This window comes from Musa acuminata, chromosome BXJ2-5 (assembly GCF_036884655.1).
Source record: "Musa acuminata AAA Group cultivar baxijiao chromosome BXJ2-5, Cavendish_Baxijiao_AAA, whole genome shotgun sequence".
NCBI classification, from domain to species: domain Eukaryota; kingdom Viridiplantae; phylum Streptophyta; class Magnoliopsida; order Zingiberales; family Musaceae; genus Musa; species Musa acuminata.
The window spans coordinates 3,235,828-3,254,322 of NC_088342.1; the positions used below are offsets into that span (position 1 = coordinate 3,235,828).

At 39.0% G+C, this 18,495-nt stretch overlaps 1 protein-coding gene and 1 long non-coding RNA gene across 6 annotated transcripts; one reads left to right on the plus strand and one right to left on the minus strand.

Moving 5' to 3' along the window:
• Positions 1-346: 346 nt before the first annotated feature.
• Positions 347-3,517, plus strand: LOC103983923 (cinnamoyl-CoA reductase 1). The gene is made up of 5 exons (XM_009401281.3): positions 347-815; positions 895-1,049; positions 1,147-1,335; positions 1,410-1,765; positions 3,207-3,517. Exons 1-5 carry the CDS (start codon positions 677-679, stop codon positions 3,376-3,378), a joined length of 1,011 nt encoding a protein of 336 aa, XP_009399556.2. The 5' UTR covers positions 347-676; the 3' UTR covers positions 3,379-3,517.
• Positions 3,082-18,018, minus strand: LOC135612159 (uncharacterized). 5 transcript variants are annotated; one of them, XR_010486785.1, is made up of 6 exons: positions 17,058-18,018; positions 16,843-16,932; positions 6,755-6,808; positions 4,628-5,515; positions 4,248-4,381; positions 3,082-3,391 (listed from the first exon to the last, which is right to left on the minus strand). It is a non-coding gene; the product is annotated as an uncharacterized LOC135612159 (long non-coding RNA). The 5 variants fall into 5 exon arrangements; XR_010486784.1 differs by having other exon boundaries at positions 6,755-15,242; XR_010486782.1 differs by having other exon boundaries at positions 6,755-15,625.
• Between the last annotated feature and the right edge of the window lie 477 nt (positions 18,019-18,495).

The following is an 18,495-nucleotide window of genomic DNA, read 5'->3' on the forward strand; positions in this document are numbered from 1 at the left end:
ATGATCACTGGCATTTTTCATCTGTAACTCTGTGTCGTTCCAGTAGATTGGAGGAACATTCCTTTTATCTTCCTTGTTAATTGCTAACTATCCTGTGGTTGAATTAAAAGTCGAGTTTTTATGCATTACCCATGGCATTCTGCAGGTTCGATTCCAGACGCATGGATCGTGGACGTCACTGTGTTCCACTCAAATGGTGTCTCCTCCACAAGAATAATGAATATTTGGATGTGAACGATGGGCTCCATCGTATCAACGCCATTATAGATTCTGAGTCGCTTCATGATTAAGATGCGGAAGAAGAAGAAGAAGAAGAAGAAGAAGAAGAAGAAGAAGAAGAAGAATCTACATGTTACCTACTTGCCTTTGAGAACTTGTTATCTAGAGGCCACTTCACCTAACGAGTATTGAGTGGGTAAAAGCTTCAAGAAGACCTCAAAGATTGGTGGTCTTCCTAAGAAGTGGCTTTTTCCTGACGGTGAAGGCGAGAGATGTGCTCGGATGCGTTGTTCATCGCTCCACCTACTCCTTCTCACCATTTGCCACACCTCTCGCTTCTCCATGGCCTATAAATTGCACCTTGTTTGGTTCCTTCTTTTCTCACCAACACCACCCAGTCTTGTTGCCTCTGGCTGGAACCTACATATAACCTCTCTCCCCAATCAACGCCATCAGCATGACCATCGAAGCTGTCGCACCCACCGGCAATGGCCAGACCGTGTGCGTCACTGGTGCGGGAGGCTTCATCGCCTCCTGGCTAGTGAAGCTGCTCTTGGAGAAAGGATACACCGTCAAAGGAACCGTGAGAAACCCAGGTGAAATTAATGGCGTTTACTAGCTTCTTTTATTCTTTTGCCCTTCCATCTTCTTTTGAGACTGCTGCTGCTTCCACAGATGATCCGAAGAACGCGCACTTGAAGGCAATGGAGGGCGCCGCGGAGAGGCTAATACTTTGCAAGGCTGACCTCCTCGACTACGACGCTCTGCGCGAGGCCATCGATGGCTGCCAGGGTGTCTTCCACACTGCTTCTCCCGTCACCGATGATCCTGTGCGATAAGTCTCGGTGCCCAAGAAAGCGATCGCCAGGGCGTCTTCTTTTTGTTCTTATCGATGATAATATATATATATATGTGGGTGTGTGACAGGAGCAAATGGTGGAGCCTTCTGTGAGGGGCGCCAGGTACGTCATCATTGCGGCTGCCGAGGCGGGCACCGTCCGCCGCGTGGTGTTCACCTCCTCCATCGGCGCGGTCACCATGGACCCCAACCGCGGTCCCGACGTGGTCGTCGACGAGTCCTGCTGGAGCGATCTCGAGTACTGCAAGAACACCAGGGTGACTACACCAAACGATTCGACTCAGAGATAAGGATGGTGGCTGACGCTTGACGCTTGTCTCTACCGTCGCAGAACTGGTATTGCTACGGGAAGGTGGTGGCGGAGCAGGCGGCGTGGGAGGTGGCGAGAGAGAAGGGGATGGAGCTGGCGGTGGTGAACCCGGTGCTGGTGCTGGGCCCGCTGCTGCAGCCGCAGGTGAACGCCAGCATCGTCCACATACTCAAGTACCTCGACGGGTCGGTGAAGCGGTACACCAACGCGGTGCAGGCGTACGTCGACGTGCGGGACGTGGCCGAGGCGCACCTCCGTGTCTACGAGACCGCCGGGGCCGCCGGCAAGCGCTTCATCTGCGCCGAGCGTGTCCTTCACCGGGAGGACGTCGTCCGCATCCTCGCCAAGCTCTTCCCCGAGTACCCCGTACCCAACAAGTAACCCTCCCTCTCTCTCTCTCTCTCTCTCTCTCTCTCTCTCTATCACGTAATTGCTTTAAAGTGGTGAAAACATATCGCGAAGAAACGATGATATCTTAGTGAGATATCGGTAAATCGGTAAACCAATTCTATAAACCAACTTAAACAGACAACATCACATGAAAGAGAAGGCGTTAATTGAAGACCGACGTATAAATGCATGCATGAAATCTTTGTCATGGGAAGAAATCCAAGTCTAACTTATGGGAACTTAAACAAGTGATCATCGATCCAACCCGTCTTTAGTCTTCAGATTCCTTTCCTTTCTTTTTCACATAGTTTTCTCATCTACAGATGCCGTGTTAGTCGACTTTGAACATATGCAAACAGGACTCTCCGACTCTTCATATAAACTCGATTAGCCCTTTCCATCTGACAAGATTATTATTTATAGGATTAAGATGGGAGATGCATAGAGCCTCAGAAGAAGAACCTTAGCTTGTAGTACTTCTGAAAAGATAGATAGGTTAATTCATGTGCAGAAAAAAAAATAGAGGGAATAAAGAGATTGGAAGAGAAGGACATAAATAAAGAGCAACAGATACATACAAATGGGGTGTGTTTCCTACTTACTCCTCTTCGGCATCAGTCTCGTATGTTGGGTCCATTAAAGCTATAAATGATGACAAGGGTATGATTGCAACTTACAACTGTGGAAATAATGGATGGACCACTCGACACCCACTTTTCAACACTAAAAGAAGCATAAGATAGTTGGAATGGAGAGAAGCTCCAATGGCATGTTCGGATAGGATCATTAAGAGGGGAAAAAAAAATCCCTAAAATTAGAGAAATAATTTTTTTATATTAAGAAAGTGGTGCAAACGATCTCAGAATTTTGTTATGAATAGTTATAATCTTCAGCATCTAAGCTTGCTAATTTTTTCAACAAAATTAAAATCTTACTTTTTTTTCCCTATTATTTTAACAAAAAATAATTATCAATGATAATAACGAATTAATCCTCATATGATTTAGTGGATAATTCTATGAAAGAACCTCTCTCTCTCTCTCTCTCTCTCTCTCTCTATATATATATATATATATACATTCTTGGATGAAGAAGATCCCATAAGTCTTCTCTGCAAAATAAATGCCAACCGCACAAAAATAAAAACCCTAACAACGAATAACTCCCAACCATCCATTCTTGTCGAAGTCCAGCTTTACTGGTTTCTGGAGTCGCTGGTACGGAATGTTAGGTTTACCAGTGTGTCCGGTCGAGGGTTTGGTGTGGGTCTTCGTCAGCAACCACCTCAGCATCGCCTCGTAAAGCGTGGAAGGGAGGCTCGAAGCTCTCATATTAATAATACTTCAGAAACATACAGTAATACATACATGGTACAACACGAAGCGGAATACTGATGCATCCTTGGGATGATGATGGTGGCGGCGGCAGGTGCTCCGACGAGGTGAATCCACGGAAGAAGCCGTACAATTTCTCTGACCAGCAGCTCAGGGACCTCGGCCTGCAGTGTAAGCCGGTGAGCCAGAGCCTGTACGACACCGTGAAGAGCCTCCAGGAGAAGGGCCATCTCCCGGTCATGCCACCTCAATACCAGAAGCTATGATCTCCTCCTGCTCCTGCATGTATACAGGTGATAGGCGTGGCATTAGTACACTGCTGCGTTTATGAACTATGGGACCTTCGTACAAGTGTAGCATTCTCTCTAGTTGACCATCTAACGAGGATTGTGCTTGTTCCGATGATGTCCGCTGATGCTTCTATAACACTCCTTCCGATGTAGTTTTAATTGTGTCATCTTAAAAGAGTAGTACGTGAGATAGCCCTAAGGCTTACGTCTGTTCTGGGAACAGACAGACATCAACAAGACGCCATATCTATCACCTAATCCACACGCTGCACTCCCGATTGCTTCGACAGGGAAAGGAGGGAGCCGTTAATGCAGTCGGGTGAGCAGGTTCAGTCTGCATCAGCAGAAAAGATAACACGATATCTCACCTTTTAGTAGTTCTTAAACCATCAAACCAAGGGAGAGACAGAAAACAGGGACTCTGTTCTTTATTGTTTCTTCTTCTTCTCTCACTCCTTGAAAGGAGTCAACTGCACAAATGAGACTCAGACCGAGAAGTGGTGAAAACAGGGGCTCTGTTTCTATTTGTTTCTTCTTCTTCTCTCTCTCTCCTTATAAGGCAGCAAATTGAATGGCTTTAAATCGTGTCCTATAAACACTTTTTCTACACTTCACCAAACTCCATAAATGAATAATCTTTTGGATCCAAAGCCATGAGAAAGACCACCAAAAGAACAGTAAAAAACATAAAAGTACTAATTTGTTCTCTCTGGAGAAATGGGGTCCTGATGTTTCTCGTTCTGGCATAAACATCCACTGATGATTTATGACTCGGACATGTATGATCAGGCAGGCTTGAGATCTTATCAGATAGCATAATTCTTCTGGGGAAAAAAACAACTCACCAGATGGGAAAGCGGCCTGTGATCTTGGGTGGGTGAGCTTCAAACATCTTCCATAATAAAAAATGCTGCCCGTCGAGATGCCTTCTTGGTGAGATGCAAATCCTCTGCAGCCCTTCTAGATTTCCTATCAATCTCTGTAGCATGACCAACAAATCAAACATAAATCGCTTTCTTGCAAACCACTGATCTCATCAGGCAAATTACAACTTGCTAGTGTGTTAAATACATAATCTAATGCACCTAAGCATCTCTCACATCCCAATGCAATATATGCCACACACAACAATGATAGAACAGGAGGAGAAATAATAATATGAATGAATTTATTCAGCTTTTCTTTTTTTTTGGACATTATTAAAGATTGTAGAATAAGGACTTACCCGAAGGCTAGGCGGGTTCATATATCTCCATCTCGACGTCAGATCTCAGGGATCAAATGATAATAAACAAGAGCACATTGACTCCATAGCAAGGGGAAATCTGCCGTGGGTGGCCATCAAGATCATACAGTTCAAACAGGTTCACAAATGGACATGAAGTCTCCACCTTCCACCGAAAATTAAGATTTTTACATGGCACCGTGACACAATCTTGCGACGTGTCTGGGAAGAAGATTTATTTCCTTGGCCTCGAGGTGTATGAGCTATCAAAACTGATGACACAGCAGAGAGAACAGACTCAAGGCATGGCTAAAGCTCATGATGTCTTCAGGAGGTTGAACAACTCCCTGTGGTTATTGCCTGTTTAATATGGAAAATTGGATCTAAATCTAAACTCAGATCATGTTAGATCGGATCCATTGACAGGCTTAGGAAGGTCACTTCCGAAGGATTGGCCACCAAAAGACATGTGCCTCGGAGAAGGTTCTTGAACAGTGCCTTCATTGCCCAGTGGATGCAATTGCAGCAGAAATGTCAACCATTGAGTTCTCTCTGCTCGAGCCAAAATACGGATCGACAAGTGAGAAAATGGGAACCAAAATCCCACCAAAAAGTACTCATCTTCGAAACCTTTTTCCTGCTTTAAAGCCATTCTGTCAATCTCGTTCCCTTCTTTCCAGCTACTTCGAAGCTCCTGAGAGAAGGCGGATGGTCGGATACCATCAAAATCAAAAATCTTTGACAGCAGACTGTTGCTTAGAAGTGGCGGATGGTATGCAACTCCTAACTTAAGCCGGCTCAGCTACTTCCAGCAGCTCAAGTGCAACTCAGGCTGTTCTCCAACAACTTCTTTTACCTTTTTTCCTCTAGAAAGAGGAGAGATTCCTCCTGCCACAAGATAGAGCTATGTGCATCAAAGATATTTTACAAGCAACAAGAAAAGATACAGACCGACTTCTATTAAGTAGAAATCTCAAATCAAAACTTCTACCCTCTTTTTTCCCCTCTGAAGAAAGATCAAAAGAGGTTCCTGCTGAAATTGGACGAAACATTATGAATAAAAATATATTTGAGCAACAGCTAAGGAAATCCACCAACTTACCTGAAGTATTAAAACTGAAACGAACAAGAACACAGAACTGTACACTGTTGGCTATTATGACTTTAGAGGATCTATGACTTACTGATTTTGGCCAACTCAGAGTCATGCCAACATACATGACAACCACTAGATCAAAATTTTCAGAGAAGCTTATTCTTGAAAAAGATTATTAAGATCTTGGTACTGGAATTTGTTGCCACATTTTAGTAAGGCAAAGAAAGGTTATAGCTAGCGGAGAGGAGGTTATTTGGAAGTCAGATTTTCTTGTTTGATGCTGAACTGCAACCATCTTGGCGCATATAAATGCAACAAAATGAAAGAGAAAATAATCTCAAAGTTTGAAGGATATTGTAGAATATAGCAGAAGATAACTATTTGGTTAGAATGATTTGCAACAATTTATATTGTGAGACTAAGAATGATGAAATGGTAGGGACCAGAACACCAGCATACAAAGTATACCACAGAGCAAGTAACTCTACACATACAATTTAGAAACTTAAGAGAGACTACATAACAGAAAATAACTTAACAGTAAAAGTGTATAGTTTGGAGTGAATAAAATGCAATAATTTCTTTATTCCAGAACCTGAAGGAAAGGTTGTGATGGCAACAGTCTTGAGATCTTTTAGGAGACATCATTATTCAGCCTGAGTTAATAAAAGAAAGTTTTTGGATGCTGCAAGCAACCAGAGTTGGCAACGACAAGGCATGACATTAAATCAAGGATAAAGTGAGACAAGATCCTGTAAATTGGTCTGTTAAAATTTATGCAAAGACAAATCTAAAAGGCACGGTATTAATCAAGGATAAAATGAGACAAAATCCTGTAAATTGGTCTGTTAAAACTTATTGAAAGACAAATCTACAAGGCACAGTATTAATCAAGGATAAAATGAGACAAAATCCTGTAAATTGGTCTGTTAAATCTTATTCAAAGACAAATCTAAAAGGCACAGTAAATCAAGGATAAAATGAGACAAAATCGTGTAAATTGGTCTTTTAAAACTTATTCAAAGACGAACCTGCAAATGCTCCTGTGAGGCACGGCGAGTCCACACTAGGTGGGGCAATGAAACCTGAAGTAGATTTGGTTAGAAATCATAAACAAAAGATATGTGGTTTGTCATTCTTGCTGTGCTAATTGCAGTACATTTACTATTTGCTATTTGAAAAATTTTGGAGAATCTCCTTTCAAATATCAAAGAAAAGCAAGACGAAAATAGAGACCCTTCAATTGTCATGTGCGTCGGTTCTGAAAGCCAGTAGAGATGTACTTGTGTTAGTCATTAATTCGAGAAAGCCATTAATCAATAAGATATAGCATTCCAGAGGACATTATATATCTGTTTGGTCAACAAAACTGAAATGAAAAGAGATGATGGATGATTAGATAATAAGAGAGTAATATATTACGTACAGACATTGAGTTATAAATTTTCTGGTCGAAATTAAAGAACCTCAAAGGAAAAGGGGGTTCTCAGTGGGATTTCTTGAAAGAAAAGCCTGCTGAAAAATACTGCCCCTTTGACTAATGAAATTTCTATGCAACAAACTAAATTAGACACTATGAAGGGTTTGTCAAAGCACTGGAGTAATTTTATTTGTTACTTAGAGAACCGGTAAATTAGGAAAAAATAAATTCATAAAAGAACTCAATGAGACACTTGGTTTTCCAGTGCTGTTCAAATTGAGATTTAAGGAACCAGTTTTCTCTGATCTATCAATGCTGGAAGTATACAATTTTACTAGAACAAACAAAGTGATTCGACAACTCAAACGAAAATCATGAATGAATTAAAACAAAAAAAGTGAAAGAGAAAGTAATCGATTAGAGAGGCCCCCATAGAAAATGCAAATTCGAGTCACAACAACATGTAAAAGAGAAGAAAGCAAGACGTCAGTCACTAGAGCCTAGGAAGAAATCATTAGATTGACTTACCAACTCGTTTGCCAAGCACACGATAGTGAAGCTAGAGCCTAGAGTCCAAAAAGATCTCGCTATTGACAACATAAGTATAAAAAAGAGTGTCGTGCTATGCTATTCCTTCATAATGTCTAAATGTTATCGGTACTCGACTAAGCATGAGTTTTAGAACATGGATTAATTCAAAAATTCTGAAACTGTTGGGACAAGTAAATATTGTTCCAAAATACCATCTACCCACTAGATGCTTTAAAAGAGCTTTTAAGTATGAAATTTCATAAAGACGTCAAGGTCTAAAAATACTCGAGACGCTAGACGCTCGCCCGAGCGAAACAAGATGTTAAAATATAAAAATATAAAAATAAATTAATAAATATAATTATTTAAATAAAAATATATTATTAAATTAAGAAGATCCAAGGTACAACATCGTAATGTCACATTAACAAAAAAAAAGTCTCAAAATTCAAAATAATAAAATTTTACATCAAAGTCATTTATCATAATAAATATTATTATCATTTTCATACAAATCATCTTCATTGAATTTGTCATCTTCCTCTTATCTTTTCTCTTCATTAAAATATGTTTCATTATTTATATGAGCTGAGTTTAATGCTTTTGCACTCATTTTTTTTTTTTTTGTTATCTGTCTTACGTATGTTTATAATTCTTCAACATCTGAAACTCTTGTCACATCTCGTCATGTCAATCTATCATATTCAAATACAAGCTCGTCTTCAGCATCTTGCAAGTTGGCACTCATTTCTCCTACCAATCACTTATTTAAATCATCAATATCTTGTAATAAGATTGGATCAATTCTATTTCGTAAATCATGACAAGCATTCAAAGCTTGTTTATACTTTATATAAACAAGATCATATAATCGTTGATGTTCCAACCGATTTTTTCTCCGTGAATGAATATGTCATGTCATATAATTTAAAAATATATTAATATATCTATCTAAATAAATTAATTAATTAAAATAAAAATATTTAGTGATGCTTACATGCTCAAAGACACTCTAGTTTCACTCATAACTCGAAGCACCACAATCAAACTAAGTACTTTGATAGCAAATTATTGCAAGTTTGGGGTGAAATTTTCAAATAGATTTCATCATTCAGTTAATATAGAGATAATTAATAATTAATACTTTGAGACGTAGTTGTCTTGGATCAAAGAATTCCAAAAAGACCTTCAACATTTTTATATAGAGATAATTCATAAATAATCTTATCTTGTACCTCAAGGCTTGGAACTAATCTTGTAACGTACTAATATAACCCATCCAAAACTTCTACATCAAACCCAACAAATTTAATCTTATAAAAGAATTTAGTATTCAAATAATATTCTACTAGGACGATGAAGTTGAGAATTCTGTTAATGATTGTAAAAATTTTCTCATATTTTTCTTCATTTTCATTAAAAAACCTTTTAATCGTCTCTTTTGCTCAATCCATAGTCTCATAAATATATCATATTGCATACTTATTTTCATTATCCACCAACCAAAAAACTCGAATAAGAGGGTCCATTACTTTTAATATATAAATTATATGATTTCAAAAGGATAGTATTAAGATGATATCAATAGCCCTCTTGCCTTTTGCTTCTTTTGCTCATCTACTTATCCCCTATTTCTCAAAGGTAAATATGTTTCTCATATTATGTTTTTGACGATGCACACTTTATAATGTCAAGAATGAAGTAACAAATCGGGTGATACCATATCTCATTAATTCTTTATTGTTTGTGAATTCTTCCATCATATTCAAAGTCTCAATATAATTATAAAGAAATCCAACAACAAAAATTATCCTTTCTAAAATTTTCTTGATGTATGAGATCTTTCCAATATCCTCTAGTATTAAATCAATATAATATATAGAGAGTCTAATATAAATGCTTTCTTTTTGTTTCAAGTAATTTACCAAAGACAAATAATAACAAAAATGATAAGACTTAAGATTTTAACACATTTAATTGAAGATAAAATAATTAAAAAAATAAAAAAAATATTAAAAGATAAATATTACCAACTAATACATAGTTGCTTCTATTATCGGTTATGACTTGAAAGATATTTTGTTCTCCAATTTCTTTCATAAACTTGTCAAGTAAATTAAATATCTTGTCTCTAGATTTTACAAAAGATGAAGCATTTTCACAAATATAATCCCCAAAGAATAGTTAACCATAAAATTAATTATACTACCAAGTCTCCTTTCAATCCAAGCATCTAATATAATAGAGTAACCATGTATTGCCCATGATTCATTATGACTCTTTAGTAAATCATTTGTATAATTCAACTTCTTTTGCAATAGTGAAACTCGTATCTCATAATAGCTTGAGGTTTTAATCACGTACCTTATCTTCCAAAAGCCTCAATTATTTCCTTAAAACTGTCTAAACGAGTTGTATTAAGGGGAAGATTAGCTTGATAGAAGAAGTGAGTAATGTGCTGAATTGTTCTTCCTCTTATTTCTTTATCACAAGCATCACCTATATTTGTTTGTCTAAAATTTGAACCTCTTGTTTACTCTTGTTGCTTCTGTGATCCTTGAAACAAATATAGATCTATCGATCGTTTTATACCCTTCTTAGTACTCATAACTTATTTTCCTTTTTTGTTGTATATTTTTTTCCCACTTGGGTTAATACTCATAGAATAATCTTCTTTTTCATCTCTGAGATATTTAACATTATCTTCTGGTAAATTTCCGTAACATTCATTCTTTCACATCTTTTTTTTTTCATTCATATAACTTTTTTCATTCATATAACTCAACAACTCTTCTTTTACCTCAAGTGGACACTTTTTACAAGCTACTGCATTTTTTAAATTTCATACTAGATTTTGTTTTGCACAAAAAATACCGCCTCTAATAGTTTTATCGTAGAACATACAAATCACTACATTAGGATCTTTTGGATCCTTTAGATAGTTATACTTCCATGCAGAATTTTATTTTAATGTCATTGAAGAATCTATTAAGTTGCTCTATACACTTGTCATTTATCCTGAAACATAACAATAATTTCAAATAAATAAAAATTAACAGTATCAAAATTAAAATAATATATTATTAATTTAATAAATAAAAATATTATTACTAGTATATAGTTAGTAGTATATTGTTAAAATATTGTTAATAATATATTATCGAAGTGAGAAAAATGTGACAAAGAGGAAGACCGAGGCTATTGACTAAGAGCAACACTAGCGATAGTGGGAGCGACGACAATGACAACAGGAGCGGGAGCAATGGCAGTGGGAGCGATGAGCGATATCAGCAGTGGGAGTAGTGAGCGGCGATAGTGGGATCGGTAGCAACGAGTAGTGACAACAGCGATGAGCAATGACAACAACGGCGAGCAGTGACAGCAACGACGAGCAGCGACAACGGAGAAGAAATCTCGACGGTAAAATCACGAGCAAGGTTAGGGTTGGAGAAGTCACGAGAGGAAAGCTGATATCGGTGTTTTAGTTGGTTCGATTGAACCAATTAAAGCACTGGAGATCAAACCAGACCTAAAACGTTGGTTCGATCGTCTGATTTAACTCGGGCGCTCGCTCAAAGTGCCCGACACCTAGGCTTGAGCGAGCGCCCAAGTGGCGCTTCTTTGAAGCACACCATCTGGAAATGAAGCGAGACGCTCGAGCCTCACCTCGCTTAGCCCGAGTGCCTATTGAAATCACTACTTTGATCAAATGGACCATAGGTTATTTTGTCCAGCTTCTACTTACTGACTGTTTACATTTGTTAAATACTACATTACCAAAATATAACAGTTACCTAAAAAGAACTATTAAGTAGTCAGTTTTTTTGCGCCACAAAATCAATCCGGAGATTAATAGAAATGCTCATGTAGTGATCATAGTAACTCTCATGTTCTTCTAATATTGCTATTACTAAAAATCAGGGAGTTCACATGATCATAAAATGTAATTAAAAAGAGTACTATGATGTTGCTCAGCCCTAAACCTTGTTTGATGCTAGAAGTGTATCCTGTCCTTATACAAGTCTAACAACACAGTACTACAACTAATACATCGAAAACGAACCTATACTCCCCATCACCATATATTACATAGATAAACAAAAAAAAAAAATCTAACAGCTTGGTAAACATAAAACATAAAATGAAATATGTGGAGTTAGGAGAAAGATCTAACTACCGCGCGAGTAAATAGAAGGATGAACACGAAAGCTGCAACATACTTCTCTTTTCATAAGAATGCTTTTCTGTTTAGACCAGCTAACTATACAAGACCGTCCTGTCACGAACGGTCATCGCGCACTCGCAACAACTCCATTCAACGAACCGTTCGTCGCTCACACCTACTTGTACAGCTGCTTGACAACATGTTTTCTCTTGGTTTTGGATCATTTTGCTTGTAAAAATGTAAGTTCGAACAAGCTGCAGCGTTACAAAGTGACCGCTCACCGAACCGAGTAAAACAACCCCAAAACAACCCAAAACAGCTCCGTTTTCACATGCCGTGGGCTGATTTTTGGAATCTGCCTCCGCTCACCAAAACGTCAGCCATCTCAGCCCTCTTGAACCCCGGGTGGCCCAGGGCTGGATGGGGCTTCGGTTATATACCGGGCGTTGAACACTCTTTCGCAAGTTCGCACGTTGCCTTGACAGGAACTTGTTGTCCCGCCCGGGACCAGGTGAGTGGCTGTTTGTGGGCTTGCAACTGTTCGTTCAACCTTCTAAAGCCTTGTTTTCCCCCTCTCCCTCTTTTCTCTTGTGCACGCAAGGTACTCGCTGAATTGCTTATAAAGCTTACCCTTTTCACGAGACGTCGGGACTTGTCCACCGCTCGTTCTTTCGAACTAATCAACTTTCTCTTTTTACAGGTCCTTCGGGACCTGCGAGAGGTTACAAGTTGGCTGATCCTTGCGGAGCAATATTGTAAGGGCAAAGCGCGACTTAGGCAACGCAAGCTAAGTTCGCGTCTTTGCCGCAAGGGTGACCCGCGACTTAGGCGACGCAAGCTAAGTTTGCGTCTTTGGCTGCAAGGGTGCCTCACGCCTTAAGCAATTCCAGCTAAGGCCGTGACAGTCCAGTAGACTCTTTTAGATTGCAATCAAATTTCTGTTTCATATATACCATGTGGAAGTTGATACCTAACATATCCATACGTTTAATCTAGAATAGTTAAAAATTAGGCCTCCAATTCATAACATAGAGAACATCAAACTCCTATTCATTAATTGAAAATTAAAAATGGAAATTAAGTGTATACATCAAAGATTCACATTCAGAAAAAGCATAAGTTGAGGTATGATAATAAGTTTAGTCATGTTGCTCAAATAGATTAACCGAGCAATTCATATTGCTCAAATAGAGAAAACAATAATTTAAATTTAGTTACAAGGGGCAGAAAAGAGGGAAACAGAGCTCAAGTATTTATAAGTTACTTGGAGTTAAAGTTTAGTCTTCTTCTTACCAGCATCCTCTATATGGAAGGAAAAGAAATGTCTTTGCTCAACAAAGAGACTATTTGCATCTATGTTGATCTTGCAGATGAACATAAACATCCAAACTATGTCATCAAAAAACCTACTTAAGACACCCATTGGATACTTCATAAAAAAAATGTTAATTAGTTTATTCACATATTCATTTTAAACATACAAAATTTGACATTTATTCACATATTGATCTTATTTTGTGTAGTTTCATCTTTTATCATTCCAGTGTGTCTAATACTTCAAAAGTGATTAACAAAATTTATGGACATCACAATATTATTTATCAATTCTCGTTTTTTTAGAGGGGGGGATGTTCACTTCCCTAAACCAAATATTTACGGCCATCTGCACCCTCCCATTCCAGAACCAGTTTTGAATCTTCTGTTCACCAACCTATGTAAATCAGCAGCCACATATGTCACATATTTCAACTTTTGGGTCTTTGAAATCCTTTCAAACATATTGCTAGTTACATCTCTTCCTAGGGCATCTATCTTGAGCATGTGTTTCATACTCTCCTTCAAAATTGATGGGTTTCTTGTACTCAGGAAGTGTTTTACAGAATATATGGACATGGTAGTACATTTATCGATCAAATTATCACGTTTTGCTATATTCACCTTATAGAGTTAATCTATTTAAGCATCAAAACTTATGCTCTTCTCTATGTATCTGGGTCGCTCACACCTTCCTTGAAACACTAACATGCATGCACCTTAATTTGACTTGTAATAAACAAAGATCGCTTTAGGTTTTAGCTAAATTTCTGATCCTACAACTTAATGTAACTTACTAAAAGACAAATCCATTCCAACAAATTTGTGAAGCATAAATTTGAAAGGTCCATACAACTTATTTGTGAAGCATGTTCCAAAGATCTCTAAGTTCATTTTGTTGGATATCCAACAACAAAAAATTTCAGTGTTCATCGTGTTTTCGAACAATTAAATAAGATTCATCCTTCTCCGATGACAAAGAATGACACAGCTGACAGAAAATTTTATTGTAACTAATCCTATGAGTGTTTAAGAGAAGAGGACATGTTAACACAAATCTTTGCTTCTCAAGATCAAGCCTTTTTTGCATATTATACATTAAAACAAACTGTCAACCAGAGTCAACCAAGAAAGAATCACAGGTCAATCCTAGTCACCAAGTGTAGGAGATTTGAGCTGGTGAAGATTGCTATGGATTGTTTACCAGTTCTAGATTTGGAATTCATGGCTAGGGATTATCTACCAAAGGCCATCATAATATCCCATTAAATTTTCTGAACAAGGTGTTGGACATGCTAGAACTTATTCTAAGGTTTGCTGGGACTTGTTTAAGTATGCCCATTAAATGGTGTCTTCTCTTCTGCTTGCTTGCCTGCTTATACTGCAACATGCCATTGTATGTATGTATGTCATTCTCTCCCTCCCCCCTCCATGTTGTATTTCCACACTCATGAAATAACCTGGGGTCTTCCACTCCTCCTTGCCAAAGAACATTAGTCAGGGATATCACACCATCAGTGAACAGATGAAAAGATTCAAAAGAAAGCCTACTTGGGATGGTCCAACGGATCAAAGGTCAATATGAATCAATATGACAACACAGGTTCCTATAGATTTTTTATCCAGCAAAGGTACTTGGAAAAACATTACTAATCTCCCGAGTTATCCAGAAGAATAGTATTTGTCTCCATACCAGCCCATAGACCTCAGGTAGCAAAAGAGAAGATTAAATATAAAGTAGGTTGACAAAGAGGATGCCACCCTAAAGCCAGATAATTAACAGAATACAGAAATATACTATTAAGTACATGTTTATTAGTTTTTCCATGTGTTTCAACTCGACAATAAAAAACATCACCTTAAACAAAGCACACCCAAAAGAGTATAGGTGACATTCTATATAGTACTTAGATCCCTACTGAATCTGGCATCAATAGAATATTTTTATTTGCAATGTAACCATATTAAATGAAGAGTACTCTATGAATCATAAATATGCCGATGTCCCATTATCCTAACAGTAAAAAACTCTACGTTACAGAAGCTTTCCTGACCCATGTACGACGCACGAACCGGATAGGGGTCATTGCTGACAAAAAAGAAAAAAAAACTAGTAAGAGTTAGCTGAACCCAAAGCAAATTGGACAAAGCGGAGATAAGATGCTATGGTTTAAGCAGAAGATTCACAAATAACAACTAAGATCATCCAGCAAAATCAATGGAGCAACTGCCTAAAGTTTATTAAGAACAAAAATAAGATAATTAAACATGGAACACTATTTCAAAATGAAAGAACACAACGTCAGGAAAGTATAGTGATCTTACTAAGTTAACTGGAGCCACTCTAGACCACTCTTCTAAATCTTGTATTGGGGCTCAGCATGACAGCAAGATGCACTTTGTTTTTCTCCTTGTAGCAGAGCCATTCAATTATTCTTAGTTCAGAGAGGAGTTATGTACCTTCTGGTATTACTGACAAAGTGAAGGATAGGATGTGACGCGTATATGGTCACTAAATCCACAAAACAAACTAAAGGCACAATAAACATGACATGATAAATGATTCTCTGATAGAAATAAACATTGTAGAATTTTTTTCCCCACGGGGAGATGGTATTAATGGCTAAGGAAGAACGAAAAAGGGAATGGCTTGGGTCAAAATGTCAAAGCAAAGTGGTGCTTGTCACCATGTTGAAGCCTTCATTATGAATTTAAGCCAAGAAAAAGACTTCTAGCTTAGATACCATCTTCCATCGTCAAAGCTCTTACCATAATTTACACAAAATAACGTTCCAGGCTTGATCTCCTGGATTCATTTGTCTTCGGACAGAGAAAGCTTAAAGACGTACCCATGTCATTATTTCAACTGGGAACGACCACATTATTTCCTATCGCACAATAAAAAAAAGGGAAATTAGAACCAACAAAATTTTCCCTCTTGATTCCTTGCCAATTCATCATGGTTATAATCTACTTTCACATTATGTTGCACAAATCAGTCTAAGATACTGTACTTGCATCTTCCATGTAGACAACAAGGATTTGCTTAGTTCTGACTCTCTTTAAGAATTATAGTGCTGTTCTTTGTCTCAACAAAAACATAAAAAAGGGGTTAAGATAGCTAAATTTCCAAGGTGGGCTAAAGAAAAAAGCAGTGATGCGTTGTATTCTCATAATCTCAGAAACACAATGTCTCTTCTAGAATCATCTTAACCGAAAACAAAAATCAACTAAATCTTTGATTACTCCACACGGTCATTGAACGAGACAGCATGCCATCCCACCATAATATCCAATACTCAGACAGCAAAGTTGAATTTTCCACATAATAAACAAGACCGAGTGTCGATCTCTTTGTAATACCTAACAATTCATATTTGTCAACAAGATTCAGGAAACGATATCAAATAAGTGGCTAGTCCTCGGTACTTATTAGAACTCATACGAAAGAAAACGCAAGTCCAAGATCTTTCTTCTTAAATCATATGCAATCAATCTCATAACAAGAACGTTTTACACCGCTATTACAGAAGTCGTGAATTTAAATGTCTAACATACATCAATCAATCGACACACAATGTCCATACATGCACTGCTTAATCGGGAAAGAGCATAAATTACTCAAATGCCAGTAACTATCGGTGACAAGGAATAAAAGCCTCCTTGTCGAGAACCTGAGCGTGTTTTACCTCTAAGAAATGATTAAGAACGGCGAACACAGAACGAAGTCCGAATTACTGATCCAACAAATCCGATAGCATGCGCGAAGCAACGAATAACTGCATATAGCAATCGAAGGATAAGAGAATAGAAAGAAGCAGCAACAGATCCATGAACCGGAAAAAAAGAAGAATACAGAAAATGAGGGAAAAAAAAGGAAGCAATCCAAAGAATCTGCTCTTACTGGCGAAAGGAAGCGATTTCTCATCCAAGAAACATCATCCAAGATCAGCTCCTTGACGATATGGAGAGCAAACTATAAGAAAAAAGTGAGGAGGAGGAGGAGGAGGAGAGGACGGATCGAAGAAGAAGAAGACCGTCCAGCAGCACAAGAGGAAGAGGAAGATACAGACAGGAACAAGACGTGTAACCCTGCCCTCATCCTATCTCGCTGCCGGATGAACAACTGCGCCTCAAAAGTCACGCAGTAGTTATCCTGTTATTTCCCTAACCCCCCCTTCTCTTTTATTTTCTTTTGTTATCTGATTTCTTCACCCTCTCGATTCGTCGAGTTGCCACTCCAATTTTTTCGGCGCATCAAAGATGAAATCGGGAGGAGAGCGGAACAAACTACTGCCATGAAATGATAGACCCTACGCTGCTACATCTCCGCACCTCGAAACAAACCCACAAGGGAAGAGACGTCTCGGCGGAACAGATGGCCGACACGAGATGAGTAAGAGAGAGAGCAGCGCACGCGTGTCCGCCCCTCCATCGATGCAATAATCCATACATGGAAAGCATCCTCACCCTCGCCTCTTTCCTATCGCCCGTTGGGTTTTGCCCAGCCGCAGTCGGGAGTAAACCGAAGGGGAGAGTAGCATCTACATCTGCCCAACTCACCCACCGCGCACCGCCGGGGAGGTGGAGATGACAGAGAGAGTAGTGAGCACGCAGCAGCGACGGCATCGAGGCGGTGCGGTCGCCGCTGTGTGCTCACTCTCTTCTGTCAACCCGGGTAACCCCCGGACGACACCGCGGTCACACTGTGAGAGAGAGAAACAAGAGATGAGGAGTAAAGAGACGATCCATATCAAAAATAGAAGGCGATCCATCCACCGGCCGCGCTTTACCGCCTCCATTCTCGTCTCCCGACCCACCTCCAATTCTAGGTTTTTTTTTTTTGCTTCAGCGAAAACGCTAGCCAACCTCACCTCTCCTATGTCGCTCGCTCGGTTTCGCATCCCTATTTATCGCCAACTCGCACGTGTCGCCCTCCTCTTCCTCCTCCCTGTGACGTGGTACAAAGCTAAATGGGCACGTCCCGATTCGGATGCCTCTCTCTCTCTCTCTCTCTCTCTCTCGATAATTAATAATAATTGTAATTTCTAATTATTTTTTGGGGAATATATTTCGTCCTTGGTTCGTTAACGCACGCAGAAAATAATTGTATTGGAAGAAGGTTAGGAAAATATAGTATCATTTATTATTCTTTTATGGGGGGCGCAATCCGGACACCGTCGACCGGCCCAATCGGTACCGTGCAGTTACCCGCACGGTAGCGCGTACGAGACTCAAGATCCACCGTCCGTTCTCCGCCCGCACGAGGAGAAGCTCGCACGTGTCCGCCTAAGGCCGCGAGTCCTGTTGGCGCTTTGGAGGGTGGGGGGGGGGGGTGGGGC